Source organism: Miniopterus schreibersii (genome assembly GCF_964146895.1).
Source record: "Miniopterus schreibersii genome assembly, chromosome: 2".
Taxonomy (NCBI): domain Eukaryota; kingdom Metazoa; phylum Chordata; class Mammalia; order Chiroptera; family Miniopteridae; genus Miniopterus; species Miniopterus schreibersii.
Window position 1 is genome coordinate 183,649,356 of NC_138102.1, and position 22,783 is coordinate 183,672,138.

The following is a 22,783-nucleotide window of genomic DNA, read 5'->3' on the forward strand; positions in this document are numbered from 1 at the left end:
ACAGAGGAAGTGGGTGGGGTCAGGATGGCCAGATAAAGGGGGCTTTGGGGAACCGGGCCTTAAGGTGGAAGGAGGAGCAGCTGAGGCCCAAGGTGGAGAAGGCTTGAGGCCCAGGGGGTGACAAAACAGCTGTCACAGTGGGTATAAAGGGCCGGGGAAAGGGGGGACAGCCTTGGGGTCCTTGCTGGGGGCCAGAGAGCTCCAGGTTGTTGAGCTCCTGGTCAGGAGCACCTCCCCCTCCCCTGCTCAGACGTGCTGGATCTCTCTCCCCAGCAGAGTGTGCCCAGACGGCCCTGCCCCAGCCCCAGCCCTCAGCCCCCAGCTCTGCGTGGCTCCTTCTTCCCCACGCCCCATGCTTCCACGCCAGCCCCAGGCTTCACCTTGTGTGGCCACCTTGTGCCGCTGGCCTAGCTGGGCGGGGGGCACAGACGGGGGCTCATCTGCACAGATGCTTCTTTATTCGTCCACTTCGCGTGCACACAGCACGGACAAGGGTCCTTTGAGGGTCCCTGGCCAGCTCCTTCTTCAGGAGCTCCCAGTCAGCCTTGTAGGCTGTGGTACAGGCTGGTGCCAAGAGAGCCCCGAGGGGCAGGCAGGCTCTGGGAGTGGGTGGGGGCCACGAGAGCCCTTCAGGACTGAGGAAGGGCCTGCCCGGCAGAGGGGACAACTCAGACAAAGGCCTGGAGATGAGAAACACTCGGTGGGTGCTCCTGGTTGCAGAATTGGGGTGGGTGCAGGCTGAGGCAGGAAGGGTCCAGAATGTGAGGGTGAGTGATGGGGCACCCCTGGGGCCTCACTCTTGGTCCCCATCAAGTCCTCTGGAGGGTGGGGCTGCCCTGGGGCCTCTGACCCAGAGCAAGACCCCTGGGCAGGTGGAGCTCATCCTAGAGATTTTCATAGACCAGGTTAAATTCACTGTCACTCTGAAATATATGCGGATTTTCCTGGGGGAAAAAAAAGAAATTAAAAATAATAGGTAGGGAAAAGAGCATCTTGCACTAATTTAGTTTTAATCAGAGGCAAACAAATGGATGGCTTCCTGCATAGCTGTGACAGGGAAGCCTGTTGTCCCCAGGCCCACCTTGCCAGCCTCTTTTCTCACCACTCATCCCACCCCTGCTCTCCACCCTCCTGCCCCATAGGCCTCCCCTTTACTGCCTTGGGGCCTCCCCACTTGCTCTTCCCTCTGTCTGGGCTGTTACTTCGACCCCATCTGTACCCTCAAAACCTCCTAGTCACCCTGCAGGGCTTGTTCAGCATCCCCAAGAGCCCCCTCCCCAGCCCGGGTCTGTTCCTCTCCAGAGCCCACCTCTCAGGCAGGGCCACAAATGTCTCTGTGTTTGCCGGGTCCGTGACCCTGTCTCTGCAGCCCCAAGGCTCCTGGAGGGCAGGAACATGTCTTAGCATCCTGGTCAGCACCCTAAGGCGTGGCACAGGGTGGGTACTGCCTGGAATGGCCCAGACATCTTTTGCAGGGGGGTGTCCCAGGATGGGGAAGCCATGCTTCTAGTCAAGGCTTAGTTCTGGGCTTTGAGAATAGGAGATGCACCAAACAGTGCCAGCCTGGGCCCCCTGGACTGGAGGAGACCAAGCACCAGCCCCCCTCACTTCCTGATGGCTCTTCCAAGGTGCCCATGGGCCTACCTACCACCCATGGGTTCCTATATCTGCTTAACAGCCTCTTGAGTTTTATGAAGTCCAAATCTCTGTTGTAGATGTTACTTAACTTGGAACTCATTTGAATTCAGGGCACTTGGTTTTGCAGCCAAGTGTCACTCATCCACTTTACAGATGAGCAAACTGAGGTTTAAAAGAGAATCAGGATTAAATGAAATGTCTTGGCCCCCAGCATGACACAGTAAGGGAGCCTTGACAGGCCAGCCCAGGCCAGCACCAGCTCAGACTCCAGCTCCAACTTTTGCCAACATCAGCCTAGAGGCAGCTAGAAGCCCAACACCCTCTGCCTGACTGGCCAGTGTAGACACTACACTGTGCCCAGTGGTAGCTACAACAGCTCCGATGTGGACACTACGCTGTGCCCATGGTAGCTACGACGGCTCACATTGCACAGAGCCTACTGAGCCCCACTACGATATTGGGTCCTCACGGAACATCTAAGAGGTAGGTGCTGCTCGGCTCCTCAGGTCACAGACAGGAGACTCGAGGACAGAGCGCAGCCCCTTGGCCCAGGCTGCCCAGCTGGTGAGGGGTGGAGCAGGGCTTCCAACCCACCAGTGCTCTCAACACTCGGCCACCTGCCTCGGAGAGGGCTCCGACGAACCAGCAGAGGCTCACTCTGCGGTCCTATTTACCCCCGTGTCCCAGTGAGAGTGTCAGATGGAATTACGGGAGGGCCAGGCTGGCTGCCCACGCCCTGCTTACCTGGGAGAGAAAGGTCCTCCTGGAGGGGGGGCTGTTGTCCTCCCTCTCCACGCAGGCGTACACCTCAGTCTCTCGGCGCTGCAGGGCCTGCAGGGGATGGCACAAGGGTCAGAGGGCCGTGAACAGAGGGCCAGGGCCTAGCCCCAGCAGCCTGTGGGAGCTCAGAGGACAGGCAGGACCCCGTGGGCCACAGCCTGGGAGAAGACGCCCGCCTCACCCAGCTATGCCGGGCCCGGTGACACTGCTGTACCTGTGTACCTGCCATTCCCTCTCTGGGAGCCACCTCACTCCTTTCCTGCTTGTAAAGTGTGACTCCTTTCTCTGCTCCCTGCCACTTCCCTCACACCACCTCAAGGCTGCAGCCAGCGGACCCCAGAATGACACTCGTGGCCATAGCTGCAACGATGCCCTCCTGACATCCGCCCTTACTCCCCTGGCCCAAACCCCTGCCTTGTGAGGGTCCCACCCACCCACTTACACCCTCTAGCTCTCCCTTGACCCCACCCCAGCCAGCACTCACAGATGACCTGGGTACCCATTTCTCTCCCATCAAGCTGTCCCTGGTTTGTCTGTGGGCCTCTGAGCCTGTGAATGAAGCCAGCAGCCCTCCCTCCATCAAAGGACTCTTGACATCTCCCTTCCCTTTCGGCTATGCTTGGCACACTTGGAGAACAGCACCAAAGGACGCGATGAGGGGGCTCCTTGCTCACCGGGGGGGTGTTCTGGGGCCATACGCACTCTTAGCCCAGCTATGAGCAACCTGACCAGGGACCTCAGGATGGTAGAAAGAACTGGGGCTTTGAAATCAGACAAGACTAGGTTCAACTCAGCTCCAATACCTGCCAGCCATGGGCAACCCCTGAACCTCTCTGTGCCTTAGTTTTTTCACCTGTAAAATGGGAATAATTATATCTATTTTGCAGGCTCAGTGCATGATTAAATGAGATACTGTGCATGACAGCCCAGCATAGGGTCTGGAAAATAGTAGATGTTTAATAAGCATTGAAACATCATCAGTTGAAGGATCATCAAAGGACTCGACATCTCCCTCCCCTTTCAGTGGCCACAGCCTGGGCCCTGTTTGGGCACTGTCAGAGCAGAGCCACCAATAGCCTAAGCAAGAACCTTTCCTTCCCACATGTACATGTCATAGGGATTCCGGCTGGTTGCCAAGGAGGCGGTTTCCCTGGCAACAGGCAAGCAGGGGCTGCTGAGGCAGGCTGGAGAGACAGGTGGTGCTCTGAGGCAAGAAGGGGGGATGTGGAGGGGAGGGGGAGGCACCGAGAGGTAGCGGGGCATGAAAACCGGGTAATAAACCATTTGGCTCGTGGGAGACCCTCACTTCAAGGGCATCACTCACAGTGACAGCAAGGTGGTCCTGGGGGCCAGCCCAAGGGGCCTCTGAGTCAGGAAGAGGGTGGGTCTTGGGAGAGGGGCTTCCAACCTGCTTCTGGGTAGGGGCCACCAGCATGATGATAAAGGAGCCCTGACAGGGCAACCCAGGCTGGCACCAGCTCAGACTCCAGCTCCTGACTTAAGCCAACATCAGCCTGGGGGCAGCCAGAAGCCTAACACCCTCTCTCTGCCTGACTGGCCGGTGTAGACACTGCACTGCCCAGCGGCAGCTATGACTGCTCCCACTGTCAGGGCCGCCCCAAGGAGGAGCCTCATTTCCAGTGGAAGGCAACTTCCAAGGCCTGCTTTGACCCACCAGGTCGTCACCCTTCCCCAAAGCACCGGCCAAACCCGCAAGCCTGGCAAGTGAGAAAGTGATCTGCCCCTCAATAGTCCTGTGCCCCTCCCAGGCCTGGATCTCCACAGATCTGACAGCCCCTCCAGGCTGGGCATTTCTGGTCACAGAGAGAAGGTATCTTGGCAGGGGAGCAGATCTGGGGTTCTCCGGTGGCTCCCTTCTCCCGTGTGTCCAGCTCACATGGGCTACCCACCACACATTAGCCCAGAGATGTCTCAGGTCACACAGCCCCTCAGTGGTGGAGCCAAGATTGGAACTCAGGCCTCTTGCCCTCAGCTCCTTGTGTTCCCATGTGGCCAGGGCTCTCCAAGCCAGAGAAGTGCACCCTGCCCCAGGACCCTGCAGGCCTCTGCCCTATACTGGCAGGTGGCCGTGCTGTGGGCAGGAGCAGCTGCGGGGCTGAGGGCAGGGAGGGCCGCAGAAGTCCTGTCAGTTAGCAGCTGCGCAGTGAGCCTCTGACAGGTCCTGACCTGCTGGCGGCATTTGCATTCAGGCATAACCTTCATCATCAGGCTTTGAAATGCAGGGCAGCCTTGGCCACAGGACAGCCTCTGAGGCTCTGAACCAGACCCCCCCTGGCCTTTCTGGGGGTAGGGAGGCCTGCCTCCCTCAGGGTGTGCCCGTGGGAGAAGACGCCCAGGCCTCTGAGTGGGCTGCACTGGGCTGGGCTGGGCTGGACCAGTACTGAGTCCAGCCTGGGCTGGGCTGGGCTGGGCTATTTGTCTGGGACTCAGGCCCTCCATGTCTCTTGCCTCCTGCTGCCAATTGGGCAATGGTGCTGACCCGAATGGTCATCAGCCCTGGCAGAGGTGTGAAGTCGATGCCCAGGCCTTCCTCCAGGTAGGCTGAGGCCAGAGCTGAAGTCAGTTTCCCTGGGCCAAGACCTATATGAGGGTCCTAGACATCGGTCCTCCTGCAATCCCCCCCTCCCCCCGCCCCATGACCAAGGAAACACAAGAGTCGCGTTCTCATAAGCACCTGCCAGGGACAGAGGGGTGAGACCTGGGCCTGCTCAGAAAGGAGCAGTACTCAGTGGAAAAAAGCCCCCTGCTCTATGTCACAGTCCTGGCATGTCTGAAGTGAAAAGCCCCCTGTGGTGACAGGAGTCCGGGGAGGCAGGGCTGGCATTGGCCTCTCGCACTAGGCTGCGGGGCTGGCAGTGGGAGCCGCTGCAGGTTTCTGAGTGGGAAGCCACAGCATCGGCGTGTGAGGCAGGTCCCCGCTGCTGCACTGGGGAGCGGGACGGCTGCAGGCTAAGGGCAGGAGCGAGAGCACCAGGCGGGACAGAGGCGGCATGGAGCCGAGGGGAGGTGTCCAAATGCTGCTGAGGGAAAGTGACACCACAATGCCGACGCCCTCGGTGTGCCCACTCTGTGCCTAGCACTGAGCCCCACGAATCCTAGGCACCTGGAAGATGAGAACAGTCCTCCACTCATCCACAGGGCAGATCGCTGAGCACCTACTGTGTGCTAGGCACTGGGCTGGTGCTGGGGGTAGTGGTATGAGACAGACCGCAGTCACGAAAGTAAAAGGTGGCCGTGAGGGCCAGGAAGATAGGGAGGTTGGGCCATGAAGGGAGTGGGGAGGGTGCAGTTCTATATATACATATATATTAAATATCCTCACCCGGGGATATTTTTTCCATTGCTTTTCAAAGAGAATTGAGGGGGGTGGGGGGAGAGAGAGAGAGAGAATGGAAGACAGAGACATTGATGTGAGAGAAACACATCGATCGGTTGTCTCCCTCACGCACCCCTTCTGGGGCCGGGGATGGAGCCCGCAACCAAGGTATATGCCCTTGACTAGAATCGAACCCAAGGACCCTTCAGTCCATGGGCCAATGCTCTAACCACTGAGCAACCGGCTAGGGTAAGGTTGCAGTTTTAAAAGGGAGGTCAGGAAAGGCCTAGCTGCAAAGGGGCCATCTGAGCAGAGCGCCGAGGAGTGGAGGGGTGAAGGAATGGCCCCATGGGCAGTCACAGAAAGGACCCTCTGGAGCAGAGGGCACTGCCAACACCAAGGCCCTGTGGTGGGGTCACGCCTGGCGTGTCTGGGGAGCAGCAGGCAGGCCAGTGTGACTGGACAGAGTGAGTGACGGGCAGAGACAGCGAGAGGACGTGAACAGAGCCCTTGGAGGCCACTCTCAGGGCTGTGATGTCTACTCGGAGTGAGACCGTGGCAGTCATGAGAATGGGTTTCACAGACCTCCAACTCCAGGGGTCAGCACTGACCAAAGGCCCAGCTGCTGGGCATGGAGGCCACACGCTCCATGGGCTGCTCCCCGCCAGTGAGCATGCAGGGCTGCCATCCCAGCCTCCTGCCCGGGAGACACGGGGCTCCTGCAACCTCGAGCTCCAATGGCCTTGCCAGGCTCCCCAGGCTGCACAGTGCTGGGCGCTTCCCCTCTGCCTCCCCCCCCTTTCCTTCACTCGGACCGACCTGCACAGGTCAGCCGGCTCTCCTGGGCTTCCCCATTTCCTCGCACCGCTGGTTTCCCTAAGGAAACCACTGCACACCTAACCCCGGCAGGGTGTCTGCCCCTCGGAGGACCAGACTCCTCCTGGGCTCCCACAGAGCCGTCGCGATCTGTGTCCGGTTGGACAGGGTCGCTCTGCTGCTGCGGGGGGACAGCAGGCTGTGCAGCAACGGTAATAACAGGCCGGCCGATTTGAAACCAGTCACAAGACTCCAGGCAAGAAAAAGCGGTGGCTCCACCAGAATCAGCACTGGAGGGGCAAGAAGGGTCAGATTCCAGATGTGCTTTGGGACAAGATGTGCTGATGGATCGGACGTGAGCAGGGACAGAAACTATGACTTCAGGATCTTTAGCCGGAACAGGAAGGATGGAGCAATCGTGCATTACCGCGAAGGGGACGGTGGAGAAAAGCACGCCCATGGGTAAAGAACTGGTTTGGTCTGAGAGGGAAACTGATGAAATGTCCAAAGAGAGTTGCCTCTGGTCATCAGAGACGTCTGGGCTGGAGACCAATTTGGGGGCTGCCGGAGTGTGGATGGTCTCAAGACTTTGAGGCTGAATGAGACCCCCAAGGAGGGGAGTGAAGATCAAAGAGAAAGGGTCCCAGGACTGGACCCCAATGTTTAGAGGTCAGGGTTCCACCTGTCCCTAGGGAGGAACCAGCGAAGGAGGCTGAGGAGGTGTGGCAGTGAGTCACGGGGACATCGGGAGAGAGTGGAATGTTTCAGAAGCAGGTGAAGAAAGTATGTCAAGGAGGAGGGAGGACTCCATGGTGTCGGATGCTGCTGATTTGTCAGGGAAGGCGAAGACTAGAAACTGACCATTGGATTTAACCATGTGGAGGTCAATGGTGACCTGGAGAAGACAGAAAACGTGGGCAGAAAGCCTGGCGGGGTCGTCGGAAAGGAGAGAGAGAGACTGAGCACAGGCTTCCTGACAGTTCTGAGGAGTCTTGGAGAGAGGGGGTTGCTTGAAGGGGATGTGGGCCCAAGATATAGAATTTCAGGTGGAAGGAACCATAGCATGTCTGCAAGCTGTAAATTTAATATTGTATTATTAGCCCTATTTTACAGATGATGGAGCCAAGATTCAGAAAGTTGAGGTAGCAGAACTCGTGAGCAGAGCATCTAGGCTTTGTATCCATCTCTCTGACCCACTCCAAGTCCATGCTGCTTAATAGGTAAAGTTAAAAAAACAAATTGGCACTATAGCTTTGTGTTTTTCATGTCTTAATATATCATGACAATTTCCCCACGTGAATCAGAAGAAAAACTAACATAATTAAAAGGAGAAATATACAAATCTACAATCATATGGGCAGATTTTAACTCACTTCTCTTAACACCTGTTAGACACACACACACAAATCAGGATACAGAACGTTTTCACAACATCGATTTCACGTAATTGACATACATGAGACCCTCCTGCAGCCATGTACAATGCGAGTTCTTTTCAAGTGCACACAGAACATAAGCTGATCCATAAAGCAAGTCTCAAAAGACTTCGGAGGATTAAAATCATACAGAACACATTCTCTGATCACAGTGGATTTCGTGAGGAATTAAAAAACACGCAGAATAATAACTAGAAAATAATGAAATATTTGAAAATTAAGCAAAGCACATCTAAATAACCCACGGGGCAAGGAGGAAATCTCAATGAAAAATTTATACTGAACGATAATAAAAATACAACATATCAAAACTTGTGGGATACAGGCCCGGGGGGGGGGGGAGCTCAGTTGGTTAGAGTATCATCCCCATAGACCAAGGTTGCAGGTTCAATCCCCCATCAGGGAACATACAAGAAACAACCAATGATGCATAAATAAGTGGAGCAGAAAATCGATGTATCTCTTACTCTCACTCTCCGTGTCTCTCTCTCTCTCTCTAAAAAAAAAAAATCAATAAAATATTAAATAGAAAAACTGTGGGATAGAGCTAAAGCTACACATAAAAGGAAGTTCATAGCCTAAGTGTATAAATTAGAAAAGAAGAAAGATTGCAAATCAACAACCTAAGCATCCATCCACAGAGAGTAGAGGGAGGAATATACAAAAGTCCTTCCCTCGAGGCTGGGAACAAGACAAGGACGCCTGCTGTCACCGCTCCGACTCACCATGCCAGAGGTCTTAAGCAGTGCAATAAAGCAAGGAAAAAAATAAAGTATGAGGTTAGAAAGGAAGAAATAAAACTTCCAATTTCATAGATGACATGGCTGGGTTCGTAGCTAATCCGAAGGAATTTACACAGAAACCATTAGAATTAATGAGTGAATTCAGCCAGGCCACACTCTGTAAAAAGGCGACATAAAAAATCAATCATATTTCTACCTATCGCCAATAGACATTTAGAAAGTGAACTGAAAACGAGGACAACACCTGTATCTTAAAACCCCACCGTGAGGATTAATGGGTGAAAGTCCTACCACGGTGCCTGGCACACAGTAGGTGCTCAACAAATGGCTCCCGACATCATAATCCCCCTGGTTAAGGTCATTCCTATCTGCCCGGGTCCAATCCCAGCTGGTAGGGAACTGGTCTCTCGGGCTAGCCAAGTCCGTGGCCTCCCTTTTCACCTTCTTTCTGGTTTTCAAACCTCTCCAAGCTACCCTGCAACCCCGAGGGGCAGTGAGCCTCTTCCCCACACTCCAGAGACATCTGCCTGAGCCTCCGAGGAATCTCAACACAGGCGAGAAAGGTGTTCCATGCAGAAGTGAGTCTCTTTCATCAAAAATAATCTTGTAGAAGAATATTTATTCACATGGAAAGATGTTCACGAGATAGTGTAACATAAAAAAAAAAAGTAGCTGTATTACTCCAGAAAAGAAAAAAAAAAAAAAAAGCATGTGTGAATGTCTGTCTGGGTCTCTTTGTATGTATTTATTTATTTTTTTAAAGGACTAGAAGGTACTAGTATTTATCCTGGAAGAAGATAGAATTAGGATGATGGTTATTTTCTCCCTTTGATATATATATACATGAGAGAGCACTAACGTGTGTGTGTGAGTCACTGTGTGTGTCTGTGTGTGCGTGCGTGTAGAGAAAGAGAGAAAAATGTTTTATTTAACAGCTGACACCACAAGTCCTCATGGGAAAACACCGTCATGAGTTGCTGGAAGGGAAGACAGAATACGGGGAAGTCTGGGGCCACATAGGAAGCCGAGGCTGGTAGAAATTCCCTGGGTGCGGGGGCTGAAGACCCTGGGCCAGCTGGTCTTGTTCTGTTCTATTTGGAGCTGTCAGCGCCATCCCCCCGCCACGTCCCCACCTGCCCCTATCCTTAGTAAACAGGCCCATATTCTAATACCCTCTGGGTGGGATTTTGAGATCAAGGAAGGACCCAGGTTCCACGTGTGAGTCAGGGTGGTGGGGACAGGAGCAGTGACAGTGCCGGAGGCAGCCCCAGAACGCGCCCCTGGGGAACCTGCTCCCCAGGCGTGGAGCTAAGATCTCCACCTGGCGGCCCTAGATCTCACAGACTACAGACCCCAGGTGACAGCGGGGGCATCCCTTCCCACTTTCGCTACAGCGAGCGTCTGTTACATGTGTGGCTAAGACGTAACTGCGCAAGAATGTCACCTTCCCGGCCGCTGGGCACAGGGGCTATGTGGCGGGTCGTGTGGGCGCACCCAGCGGGGGGGGCGCAGGGCTGAGCCTCTCCCCTGGCCGATTGGAAGACCACTGCTGACGGAGGGTGCCCGGGCACTCAGGAAAGTGTCTCCGCCTGCGGCTCCTCCTGGTCGGAAGGGTATAAGGCAATGTCTGTGCGTGGTGGGGGGCGTGGGAAGAATCGCAAGTCGTTGGCCTGTGAAGGGCTCGGGCCGGGGCCTGACCTTTTCCTCTTTTTGTGGATTCTGTTGCCGTGATGTTTGTACGATAAAAACAGGAAGGAGCCGGGGAGCAGGTCATCTGGTGGGATGAAGGAACTGTCCTCATTTCTCACCAGCTCCTGCCCTGCCACCCTCCCTTCCGGAAGCAGAGGGCGGGCCCAGGAGGGCCCCCCCCCCCCCCCCCCCCCCGGGCACCTCACACCCGCACGCCTGCCAGGGGCAGGGCCACACACAGGCCTCACCTTCACAGAAAGCCCAGCAGGTGGGACCTCTTGTCCCCAGTTTACGGATGAGGAACTCAAGGTTCAGGGAGGTCACAGCTGGTGCATGACCACGCCAGGGAACCAGAACCACACCAGGCCTGAGAGGTGGGGGGCCAGGCGGGGACTCACCGTGTAGAGGGGCTCAGCGGGGGACTGCTGGGGGCTGGCCGTGCTCGGCGCCGGGCTCTTCCTGGAGGGGTGTTTCCACGAAGCCTGCATCTGTTTCTGTGAGAAAGCAAGTCAGGCTGTCTGGGCAGGGCACAGGCGACTCCCCATCTCCTCCCCTGCGCACACCCGCCAGGGCACAGGGTGGCATGAGGCCACACAGAAATTGATCGCTCAGCACCTTCCCCCACCCCCTCCACGGAATCGTGACAAGTGCCTCCAGGGCCTGCGTCTAAGCACTCATCTGCTCCGAGCTACAGGAAATGATAAAGACCCCACGGGGCACTGCCCACAGACACGGGGCCTGGCTCAGGGGAGGCGGGCTGCAGGGCACAGTGCCAGTGTTGCAGAGTCCCCAGTTACAGAGCTGACTGCTGTGGGCAGTGCTGAGCGAACCCCAACAGGACCAAGTACACAGTCCCGAGTGCCCTCCCTGACTCGATGGCCTGTGCAAGCCACTTCCCCTCTCTGGGCCTCAAGTTCTTCATCGATAACCCTCCTCTGCAAAATCATTGCGAGGATTCAAGGAAGTTGTGAGAGGTAAGCACTTGGTACTCAGGTGGCACTTAGGTGGCCCTCAGCCAACCAACACACGCTTGTCAGGCACCTCTTGCTAGCCAGGCGGCATGAAGAGATGGGCACTGCACCGTCCCTGTCCTCCTGGCACTTAGAACCCAGTGGGGAGACGGGCGAGGGACTAGCATTTTACCAAAACGTGGTACATGCACTGACCCACGGGGACAGAGCCTCTGGAGCACGGGGAGGGAACAAACTCCTCATATGGCAGGAAAGGACGTTTACGACCTGAAGGCTGAGAAGTTCGTTTGGTAAGAGAGGGAGGAAAGGCAGAGGGAACAGCATGTGCTAAAGCCTGAAGGTGTTGAAGAACTTCAAGATGGTCAGTGTGGCCAGAGAGGGGTGAACCTGCCTGGGATGAGTCCAGACGGCTGTGCAGGAACACGTGGAGTATGGAGAGTGGAAAACATCACAGGGCTTTAAGTGGGAGGTGCCAGGATCCAGACCTGGTTGCAGAAAGCTCATGCTGGCTGCCGCGTGCAGCACTAATGGTGGCCGTGGAGGCAGGGGTGGCGGGGAGTGGGAAGCCAAAGGGCTCAGAGAGAGAGTAGGAGGCGACACCGCCAGCTCCTTCCAAGGAGGCAGCCCACAGAGGCGGTCCCATCACGCCCCCTCATCGCAGGCACCACACTGCCAACAGTGAACAACAGCCTCATCTCCGGGCAGAAGCTAATTAAAAACCCTGGCTGCCTGCCAATCCCCAGCCCATTTACTTGGGATTAGCTCTCGAGAGCTACTTCACTCCCAGGCAGGAGCCAGCGCCACCCCCAGTCACAGCAATGATGACTGTTGGGGAAGATGGGGCCTCATGGGGTGCCAGGTTGGGCCCTAAACACATTACCCACCTGGTCTCATGCACCCCTCAATAAACCTGCAGGACAAGTCTTCATATTATCTCTGTTCCACATGTGAGACACGGAAGGCTCAGAGAGGGCTAGTGACTAGCCTGAGGCCACAGAGCCTGTGGCAGAGGGAGGATTTGAACCCAGGTCTGTCTGATTAACCTGATGGTACTTGGAGTTTTCGCTCCTTTTATTTGAATGTGTAGGACTCACAGACAGGGAGATAGTACTGGAATCCATGGCACGCTTTACTGTTTACAAAGAACTGTGGGACTTGTTCTTATTTTCATTTAATTCTCATAATAGCCTGTCAAGGTGGGCGGGACATTCCCATTTTAAAAAGGGGGAGCCCAGCTGGTGTGGCTCAGTGGACTGAGTGTCCTCCCATGAACCAAGAGGTCACCAGTTTGATTCTGGGTCAGGGCACATGCCCAGGTTGGGGGCTTCATCCCCAGTAGGGGGTGTGCAAGAGGCAGCCAATGGATGTTTCTCTCTCATCCATGTTTCTCTCTATCCCATTCACATCCTTTCTATAATAAAAACATATTAAAAACCATGCATTAAAAAAGAGGGGGAACTAAGGCTTGTCCATCTAGCCACCAGGGCCCACAGGGACACCCTTGCAGGGCAGGCAGGCAGCCCCTTGGCCTCCAGGGCGTTCCCAGCAACAGTGAGGGGCAGAGGGGCAGCGGCCGGGTGCTTGCACATCCTTACCTTCTTCCAGAGCAGCAGAACCGTGCCCAGGATGCTCAGGGCGCCCAGGATGCTGATGAAGCTAAAGAACAGGGTCTTCTGGGGGACCCTTGGGGGCTCTTGGTAGCCTGTGTCTAGGAGGAGGGCAGGGAAGCAGAGGGGTTAGTGACGCTCCACCCCACAACCCCAGATCCCCAATCCCTAAGCCCCTTTGCCCAAGACCCCTCGCAACACTACCCCAACCCCTCCCGAGGTCCTCGCTGTCACACTCGCTCAGGATAAGCCCCTTCCTGTGAGCCGCCCGATATTTGTGAAGGTGAAACCACCTCTTTTGCTTCTTTCATTGCTTTTCCGAGGGAGTAAGGGAGGGAGACAAACATCGATGTGAGAGAGACACATCGACGGGCTGCCCCCCAAATGCGCCAAACCTGCAACCGTGGTACTTGGCCTTGTCCGGAATCAAACCTGGGACCCTTTGGTCCACGGGCCGATGCTCTAACCACTGAGCCAAATGGGCCAGGGCTCTTTTGCTTCTTGAGCACGATTCTTATTAAGGGCTGGCTCCACTGAGAGCTGCTCATGGGGCCCTGGGTGAGTCATTTCATCTCCCTGGGCCTCCTCTCCTCCACAGGCGAAGTGGTGATCGTATGGGCAGGTAGGGTGAGGCTGAGGGGATGGTTTATTTGGGCCTGGCAGGTGCCTGGCCTGCATGGGGCAGAGGGAGGGGTACTGGGGGTGGTGGTGAAGGGCACATCCCAGCCCCTTCCCCTGAGCCATTCATTCTTTTCTCCCTCCCTCCTGCCACCCACCCATCTGGCTGGCAAAGAAATGCAGAATGCTGATCACAGGCCAGGCACATCGGTGTCTGTAACTTATCAAGCACATCCTCTCACCAGGCTTCAGCCCTTGCAGGTGGGATGTCGCTCATCCCCATACAAGCCATTGACAGGCAGGGTACTGCCATGAAGACCAGGCCCAAGGTCACATCCTGGCAGACAACAGGACTGGGGGCCACGGCAAGGACTTGGGGCTCCGAAGCCCCGGCCCCTACTAGTGGGAGTGGGAGAAGCAGATCAGAGAACCATGGCTTCGGTGATGGGCTGTTCTTAATTTTTTGGTTTCATCACTCCTTTGAGAATGTGATGAAAACTAGGAGTCTGTTCCAAAAAGATGTACTCAAGCCAAGTGCTCATTCACGGGCTGCCACAAACACACATGCCCATGCCCAACCCCCACCTGTGCAGAAGGGACACTGTGACCAAAGGACTGAATGATATCCCTGAGGTCACCTGCCAGAGGTGGCCAGAGGCAGATCCGTACCCCAGGCCTCTGCGCTTTCCACACGCAGGTGGGTGTCTCGGCACACCCGCTCGGCCAGGGGCTCCCCCAGAATGCTCTGTTTTGCCAAAGCTGAGAGATGAGGCAAACTCTCCCCGCTTTAGATCCTGTGCCCCAAACTCTGCTGCATGAAACCTCTGGGCCCTTTGCCCCGGAAGAGCCGCGGGGGCCTCACCTCTGACCAGGATGAAGGTGCCGGAGCCTTTCATTCTGAAGCCTGGCCAGGTGACGGAGCAGTAGTAGGTGCCTGTGGCTGACGCACTGGGCAGCTTGGGGGTGACCAGGCACTTTGTGGTGAGGGTCTGGTTCTCTTGGCCCATGCTGGGTTGGCAGCCAGTCTGCTCCTCCAAGCTCTCCTGGCCCTGGCGGTTCACATAAAAGTAGCTGACGGTGAAGGTTTTGAATTGTGGGGTGTACGGGTAGGTGATGCTGCAGTTGAAGGAAACGTTCTTGTGGGCCAGAGAGGCCAAAATGGGGGGGCCAGTGTGGGTCACCGACTGCCCTCCTGCAGAGGAAGGAAAAGGAGACAGTGGCTGACTCTCCGGGCTGCTGCAAACCCCCGGCTTCCCTGGAGGACCCTGGCTCTCTCCCGGGTCGCATGCACTCTGGGCGCGCAGGGATCATGCCCAGTACTTTATGCACACGGCTCCCACCTCCCGCCACGCCCAAGGCAGAGCGCCTAAGAGCTCCGCGCACAGAGAGGAGGAGTCTGAGGTCGGGGAGGTCAAGCTGCTGGCCTTCGGTGACTCCAGGCCCCATGCTCCGCCACTCTCCTTCCCCGGGCTGGGAGCCTCAGCAGATAACAGCACAGGCCTGAGGGGACCCACAGCCCTCGAAGGTGAGTAGCAAAGAAGAAATGAAATAAAGAAACCCTTCGGGGCAGAAAGAAGCTTCCCGGCGGTGGGCACAGGGAGGGAGGCAGGTCTGCCCCTGGCTCTCCCGGCCTGGAAGCGGAGGCATGCCCGGCATAGGGAGAGCCCAAGCTTGCCCTGAATCGGAGCTAGGGGAAGGGTTTGTCAAGTTTTTATAAAATACAACAAGCAGTGCCCCAGGAGCAGTTTGCCAACAACACAGAGGTGTCCCACACGTGGCCGCTTTGGCCGTGACCACGATGTTCAGTGCCGGTTACAAAGGCAGTTTTGTGGGAGCTGCGTCCTCCCCACCCCCACCCGCCACCCCTCCTCATCAGAGGCACCTTGGAAAGCAGTTTGAAAGCCCCCAAAGCAGCAGCCTGCCTGGCCAGTCCTGCAGGCTCACGAGATGCTGGTTAGCTTCTGGGCTGGGACAGCAGTGCCACCTCCCACACCCAGACCTCAGCTGCACCAGCCCCGCAGCTCGGCATGCCTCGTCCCCCCAGCACCTCCCCTCTCCAGCCGCCAAACAACAGACAGTTCTAAATTGGGGTCGGCAGCGAGCAGCCAAGAACATGCTGGCCAGGTTGTTAATCGGGAGAAGATCATGCGTGTGAGACGCTCAGAGGAAGCAGTGAGATTTATTTTGTTGGGGAGAGCGAAGCGTGGGCCTCCTGCCTGGAGTGCGGGGCTGGCGCGGGGCCAGCCGGGCTGCTTTCTACTCAGGTCGCCCCAGCTCCGCCCTGAGCAGGATCCGAGGGGAGGGAGGCAGGCCCTCTGAAGGCCGGGTTGAGGAACGGAGGTGGCCCCCCACGCCAGCCACTCCCTCCAGCGATGCGAGATTTTGAGTTTCTTATTGAGCAACTAAAGAGACACCCCCTCCCCCAAAGAACTGAAGTCACTGCCAGTTCCAGGGAATCGAATGGCATGTCTGGGTGTCACAGTGGGTCTGCTTTGTCGTATGTCATTCATATGACGATGCTCACTCTTGGGGAACCCACTGAGCTGTCACGGGGCTCCCCTCTGGCGGGAGGACAGGTGGGGAATTCACAGCACTCTTTATATCCCTGGGCTGTACTGCAGGGTGGCCGTTGTTGTTGAGCTATAACAGTATATGAGTTGTAAACCAGGAGCTCTGACTCAGGGCTGAGATTTGTCTGAGATGTGGCAGGGGCAGGGCAGGGGTGCAGAGGCATATCCCAGGGGCCCCAGGGGGACCGTGAAGGAGGCGAGGCGATCGGGGTGAGATGAACACCACCTGCCCTGCCCAGCCAGCCCACGCTCCCATCTGCTCTGTCCTCTGCCCTCTGCCCCTCTGCCCCTCTGCCCGGGACCTCCACCTCCTCACCCGGCCAGCTCCTGCTTAGTGCCCTGCCCCGGCTGGGAAACCACTGCGGGCTTTTATTTGGTTCTTGCAGTGACCCTGAGAGGCAGCCGGCGCAAAGGCGCCAGGCTAGTGTCTCCGCTGGGGGTCGGGAGGTTGGAACTGGACCCAAGCCACCCGGGAGGCAGCCAAGCCAGGGCCCGCTCGGAGGCCTCCTCCTTGCCGTGTACCTAAGAGGCCACTCCAGGCCTGGGGAGGCTGGACATGCTGTTGGCACTACGTGGCCACCTTCCTGTTTGTCCTGGCAGGAAGGCATTTATCAGATTGTCTTAAAAAATTCTCTGCATTTGACTTACCCTTCTAAAAAATGATGGAATCTGCCAGGACAATTAGGCCGATCTTTGCCATTCTGGGGGAGGCTATAAAAATAGATGACTGCTGTTCTGCCTTCTTCCAGGATTCAGGATTTGAAGGTCAGAGGGTTAGGATCATGAAAATGCATGGCCCTGGCGCAGGTCTGCCAGGGAGGAGAGCCTCAATCCGCGGGTGAGACTGCTGTCTCCAAAAAGTGAAGCGATGAGGCTTCTCTGTGGGTCAATGCCAGCAGCCACTCTGGGGACAGCAGCTGAAACCAGGGCAGGGAGGGAGCCCTGGTTCCAGCGAAGGTGACTGGGCTCTGGCCTGGTGTTGCAGCCTCACTGCCCCTTCTTTTTGGTTTTGTTTTTCTTTGTTGGCTTGTTAACCCTCACCCCAGAATATTTTTTTTCCATTGATTTTTAGAGAGAGTGGAAGGGAGGGAGAGAGAGAGAAACATCGATGTGAGAGAGACACATGGATTGCCTCCCACACGCATGCACCCTGACTGGGGCTAGGGATGGAACCTGCAACCCAGGTACCTGCCCTTGACCAGGAATCAAACTCGAGTCCCTTGGATCCATGGGCTGACACTCTAACCACTGAGCCAAACCGGTCAGGGTGACCGCCCCTTCATTTTATTGAGGTGTCAGGCACTCTGGACCTGGACCCCAGCAGCCCAGCCCCCAATGCCTCTCCTGGACCTCTGTCTCCAAGAGGCTCTTCTAGGCTGCAGGCTGCGCCAGTTGGCTGCGGAGCATCCCCCAGGAATGGCCCAGTGCTACAGATAGGTCCATAGTCATTTTCAGCTATCATTTGTACACCTCCAACAAACAGTTAAGGGATAGTGCCGAGGTCACAGGCCCTGCTCTGGCAACGTCCCTAGTCTAACAGGGAAGCAGAAGGAGCCTGGGGTGGGAGGGCCGGTGGGGTGGGGGGCATGCTGGTGTCCTGGGTCTAGAGGTCACCAGAGAACTGAAAGCAGGAACACATACGTACAACCGGCTAGAAATGGCCCCAGGACAGAGGGGAAAGAGAATGTATAGGAAGAATACTCTGGCTGAGCGGGACACGTCCTATGTCAACTCAACACCACGACAATCCCACGAGGCAGCTAATGCAGCTCTACTTTCTAGAAAAAATCACCTAGAGGATCTTAGAGGCCCAGAGCTGGAGAGTTTCCTAAGTGGTGGAGCTGGGATTTGAACCCAGGTTCTCTGTGCTGAGGAAGAAAAGCCAGCATCCGGGCCAGGCAGCAGAGTCAGAAACCCAGCCAAGTGTGACCCGGCACAGGGGTGGGGTGTTCGTGGTGGCACCTAGCACGGTAGACATCAGATGCTAAAGAGAGAGGTTTGTCAGACTCCTGGCAGAAGGAACACGCTCACAGTCAGAGGCCTGCGAGTGGCTGCGGGGCAGAGAGCAGGCGTGAAAGGGGGCTGGGGAGCTGTAGGGCACCCAGCCTGCCCCTGGCCGCGTCTCAGCACAAACCCAGGTGTTGAGGTGTATCCCCTGAGTGCCACTGGGATGGCACAGCGAGTGGTGTCCCATCTTGCGCCCAGTGACTGCTGCATCATGATCTGTCACTTGTTCAGGCAAAGGGAACGTGGGGCAGACTGAGCCGGCCTCGGGATCCTTTAGGATTCTGCTCATGGGCTGCCGAAAGGGGCCAATGGCCCAGAGTGGGGGGCTAGGGGAACCTCAGATTCCCAGGCTGAAGAGCAGGAAGAGCCCCACGAGCCCAGCTGGCATGCGCCAGTGGGGCTGCCGAGAGACACCAAAGTACATGAGGGAGTCCACTCCCAACCCTGCAAGCGCTGGGCCCCCTCCACAGCAACTGACTGGCAGGCTTTCTCTGCTCCCGCCCGCTCTTCCCCGCCCCAGATGGCACCTTGAGCCTGAATCAACTTCTGGATGGGAGCCGTGGGAGCCGCGGTGAGTGCGGATGGTGCAGAACAGAGAGGGGGTAGCACCCCTGGCGGGTGAGGTCCATGGGAGTGAGCCAGGGACGGGACTGGAAAACAGTTGCAGCCCGGTGCCTGGGAGGGCCCACCCCAGGGCCACCACCCAGCCCAGCTCCGACTGAGAAGCTGGTTGTTTATTAGGCATCGCGTGTCCTCCTTTCCCCAACCCTACGCAACTGCCAGGACAGGCGGCTCAGTGGGCAGCACAGGCTGCCACCCCTGCACGATGCCCACCCCCACTTTCCAGCGACGGCGCATCCTTCATCCCTCACTTCCTGAAGCTCTGCAGGGACTGCCAGGAAGCTGGGGCCTGGCCAGAAAGGGAGGCAGGGGCACCTGGCTCTGTCACCTGAAGGCTGTGCAACCTCGGGCAGATGGCTTTCCTTCTCTGAAGCTCAGTGTCTCCGCTGCAACCCAAGAGGACAACAGTGCCAAACTTATAGGGTTGTCACGGGATTAATAGGGGCCAGGAACGCTCACAGGCTGCCACAGGGCCAGCCTGCCTTTTCCCGGCAACGAGCAGGAGGCAGGAAGTCAGATGATGCCTGAGGCCTTCCTGTGACAGACCCACTGCTCGGGGCACGTGCTGCAGGGGTGGCCTCCAGAGCCTTCCCCAAAGCAGCCGCCCACTGCTCTTGCCCCATCCTGCTGTCCGTCACCCTTGTTGGGAAAGACTTTGTCTACCACCCTCTGGCGTCCGATTCCTTCCTTTTCCGGTTCTTCTTCTGAACCTGTGGCCACCTGAACTGCGGGTTTGAGAGCTGACAGCTCCGGAACCCACGCCCTCTGCTCCCCAGCCGAGCCTGCCCGTGGCCCCTGGGGATCCACAAGCATCCAGCTGGCCCTGCCTGAGGGAGAGTCCCATCGTAGGAGACCCAGGAAGGAGTCTGAAATCAATTTAACAAGGTCAAGACAAGCAGTTAAAAAACAACAACACAGAACATTCTGTGCGTAGTGAAGGCACTGCTCGTGACCTCCTGGTTTCAGCTACGTTCATACAGCTGGGCTCAGACAGGGTCACCGTATAACGGGAATCCTCTAACTGTGGGCCACCGTTTAAAAAACATGCAAGTTCCTGGCCTGGAGGATCCAGCCCGTGTCTCCAAGCCCTGCACAGCCCCGCTCAGCTGCCCTGGCCCTCAGCTCACACCCCTGCAGACGCCAGGCCTGCCAGGCTCCTAAGACTCTGCCCATGCCGTTCTCACCTTCAGCGTGTCCTCCTGCTCCCTTCCTGTCCCCGAGCTTCAGGGTCATCACCCTCTCCATCTGCAGGACTTGCTCACCTCCTCCCTGAGCCAGGCCTGGGTGCCGGGCTCACCCTGCACAGCACAGCCGGTCAGGCATCCCTGACGGTAGGAGCTGACGTCCCTGGGCACGCTCCGCTTTTGCAGATGGGAAAACTGAGGCTCAGAGAAGGGGAAGCTTTATCCAAGCAGCACAGCCACTCAGTGGTTAGAGACAGGATTTTAAGCTGGGTCCTTAATCCTACACCCTTCACCACTACTCTGTGCTACAATTTTAAAATCTCAAAGCAGGCAGAAGAAAAAACTTCTCAAATGAAAGAAACAGACTCTTTCAAAGGAAGCTAAAAATTCAGAGGCCATTTTTCTAGATTTGAGTCATCTCATAGGCAGACATATCTGGCAGCTCATAGGAGCCTGGGGACAGTGGTGCTCAGAATGGATCCTGCAGCATTAGGGGACGGCTACTGTTGCCCAGCTCAAGCAGAGGCTGTGGCTCCCCGAGCAGAAGCTGGCAGCCTCGTGAGCCCTCTGCAGACTGGTCCTGTGGCAGGGTCAGCCGGCACCCCCCTCGCTGCAGCAACATCCCCTCACCCTCAGAATCTGGCACCGGCCCATCTCTCCCCTCCCTCTCCACTCCCTGCAGCTGCCTGGGCCTCCTGGCTGCCCACCCCTCCCCACTCCCGGGCCAGGCTTGGCCCCAGCTCCCCTCTGCCTGGAAACAATCCCATCTATGGTCTGTGGCGCTCCATGGCATTGGGCATCAGCCTGCTCAGCCAAGGGTGTGAGAGCCCAGACGTGCTGATCAAAGGTGTCCATTCCGACTGAGGTCGATTTTAAAGGAAAACACATTGATTCCCCAGCTACAGAAGAAAGCAGTTCCCACGGTCTTTGTTTTAGGCATGGAGTTTTGCCCTCCAATTTAATTCTGGCATCTTCTGGAGCCATGCCTTTTTTTAAAGGCCTGCCGGAAGGGCCACTGGGAAGACAGACACAGATGTGGGCTGCCGGTTTCATCACAGAGCTCGGCCACTCGCCCGAGCTGAGCGCCAGGAGGCCACAGAACCAAGCGAGTCCTTCAGGACGCGCATCGAACGGGAAGGCGCGTGGCCAAGTGGCTGATTCGGGAGGAGCTGGGAGCAGGCGCAGCAGGCGCTGGGAGGCAGCCTTTGAACAGCGCGGGTGTACTGTGGAGCTTTCAGCACCGATGCCCTCGGAACCCTGCCATCCGAGGGGCTGTCACATCTCTCAACACCTCCGAATTAGGGAGCTGCGCATGGATGCGGCTTGCCTCGGGCCATTCCCACAGCCACCTGCGGCTCTCCTGCCTCCAGACTCTGGACCTTGGGTGCACAGTGGCCATGAGGGGACACTAGCCAAGTGCAGGAGAATGTCAAACGTTTGGTCTCAGAAATGTAAAAGCTTCATGGGTGTTGACTGGTGTTTTGTAGCAGTCGCCTCCCCCTTGGCTGGGTTTGAAAGACAAGTTGCTCAAACTCTGGAGCTCGTTTGCTGCGGCAGCCACAGGAGCCTCTGTTTCCCCTCTTACACCCCCCTCTGCCCTCCATGAAGGATGCCAGGATGGGGCGGAGGTGATGTTAGGGCCAAAGGGGTGAGGCGGGGGTTCTGCTCCTTGACTCTGAACGGGGCTTGGGGAAATGGAGAGAGGGTAATAGACCCCACTGGGGTGCCCTGGGCGGGGGGGGGGTGCCCACCTAGAGGCCCACCAGGGAGGATGGGACTCCAGCTGAATGGCAACCAGCAAGTGGTGGGATAAAGGGGGTCTCAGGGCTGCAGACACCCAGAGGAGGGGCCCCAACCAGCTGGGAGGTGACCCTTAGACTGGGCCCTTGCCTGCTTATTTTTTAAATTATAATTCTTCAGCCCCCCCCCCGCCCCGCATCATTATTAAAGTGAAAGGTGCTCACTATAGAAACTCTAGACACCACAGAGCAGGATCAAGAAGAACGTGGGACTCACCCGCAGTCCTGCCTCCCCGACATCACAGTGGGAACCTGTGCTCTTTCCTCCGTGTCTCTTTACCAAGCAGAACTTTGAAGGGAGAGTAGGAGGCATGGGGGGGGGGGGGCAGAGAGGGGGTTTAAGCACAAGAAAGCTCTTGGGTGAAGCTTCTAGAAGTCTTGCAACAGGGCACTGAGTGGGAAAACTCAGAGAGCCTGGTGGAGTTGAAAGAAAGGGTTTGGGGAGGGTCACGGGGAGGGGGGACGGAGGGCCCAGCGCTGTCCCGGAAACCTGGGAGAGCCCCGTGGGCTTCTAAATTGGAGAGTGACATGATCATATTTCCTGTAGAAGGATGACAAGAGAAATACCAGAGACTTCCAAACAGTCTTCCTCAGCTGCCTAAAGCCCTCACATTAGTGATTCATTCTGTGGGATTCGGTCCCCTCCCCCCTCCAGCCTCCTTTTAAAACATAAATGCTCTGGCTGTCAATACACTAACTCCTTCCTGTGGACACCTTCGCCAGAGCGCTTTTATCCTGACTGCTCTTAAATCTCCACCTCCCCGAAGATCCTGTACCCTCCGGGCACAAAATCACTCCTTGCCCTCCTTCCTCCCACCCTCTCCTTCCAGCTCTTCCAGGCCACCAGCCCATCCTTGCCTCCGGTCCAGTCTCCTCCCCTCCCTCCTAGGCAGGAGGCCAGCAAAGACCCAGGTTGATAAGCTGTGGCTCCTGCTGTTTCTGGCCTTGACCCTGACCCTGACCCTGA

General features: G+C 56.8%; 1 protein-coding gene across 1 annotated transcript in view; it reads right to left on the reverse strand.

Moving 5' to 3' along the window:
- Positions 1 to 441: 441 nt before the first annotated feature.
- The window catches only part of NFAM1 (NFAT activating protein with ITAM motif 1), a 28,130-nt gene continuing 5,788 nt past the window's right edge, over positions 442 to 22,783 (reverse strand). Inside the window, exons 2-6 of the mRNA XM_081129275.1 lie at positions 14,498 to 14,827; positions 13,006 to 13,118; positions 10,838 to 10,933; positions 2,383 to 2,469; positions 442 to 944 (exon numbers count right to left, since the gene is read on the reverse strand). Coding sequence (XP_080985401.1) covers positions 885 to 944; positions 2,383 to 2,469; positions 10,838 to 10,933; positions 13,006 to 13,118; positions 14,498 to 14,827 — 686 coding nt within the window. The 3' untranslated portion in view covers positions 442 to 884. The remainder of the gene's footprint in view (positions 945 to 2,382; positions 2,470 to 10,837; positions 10,934 to 13,005; positions 13,119 to 14,497; positions 14,828 to 22,783) is intronic.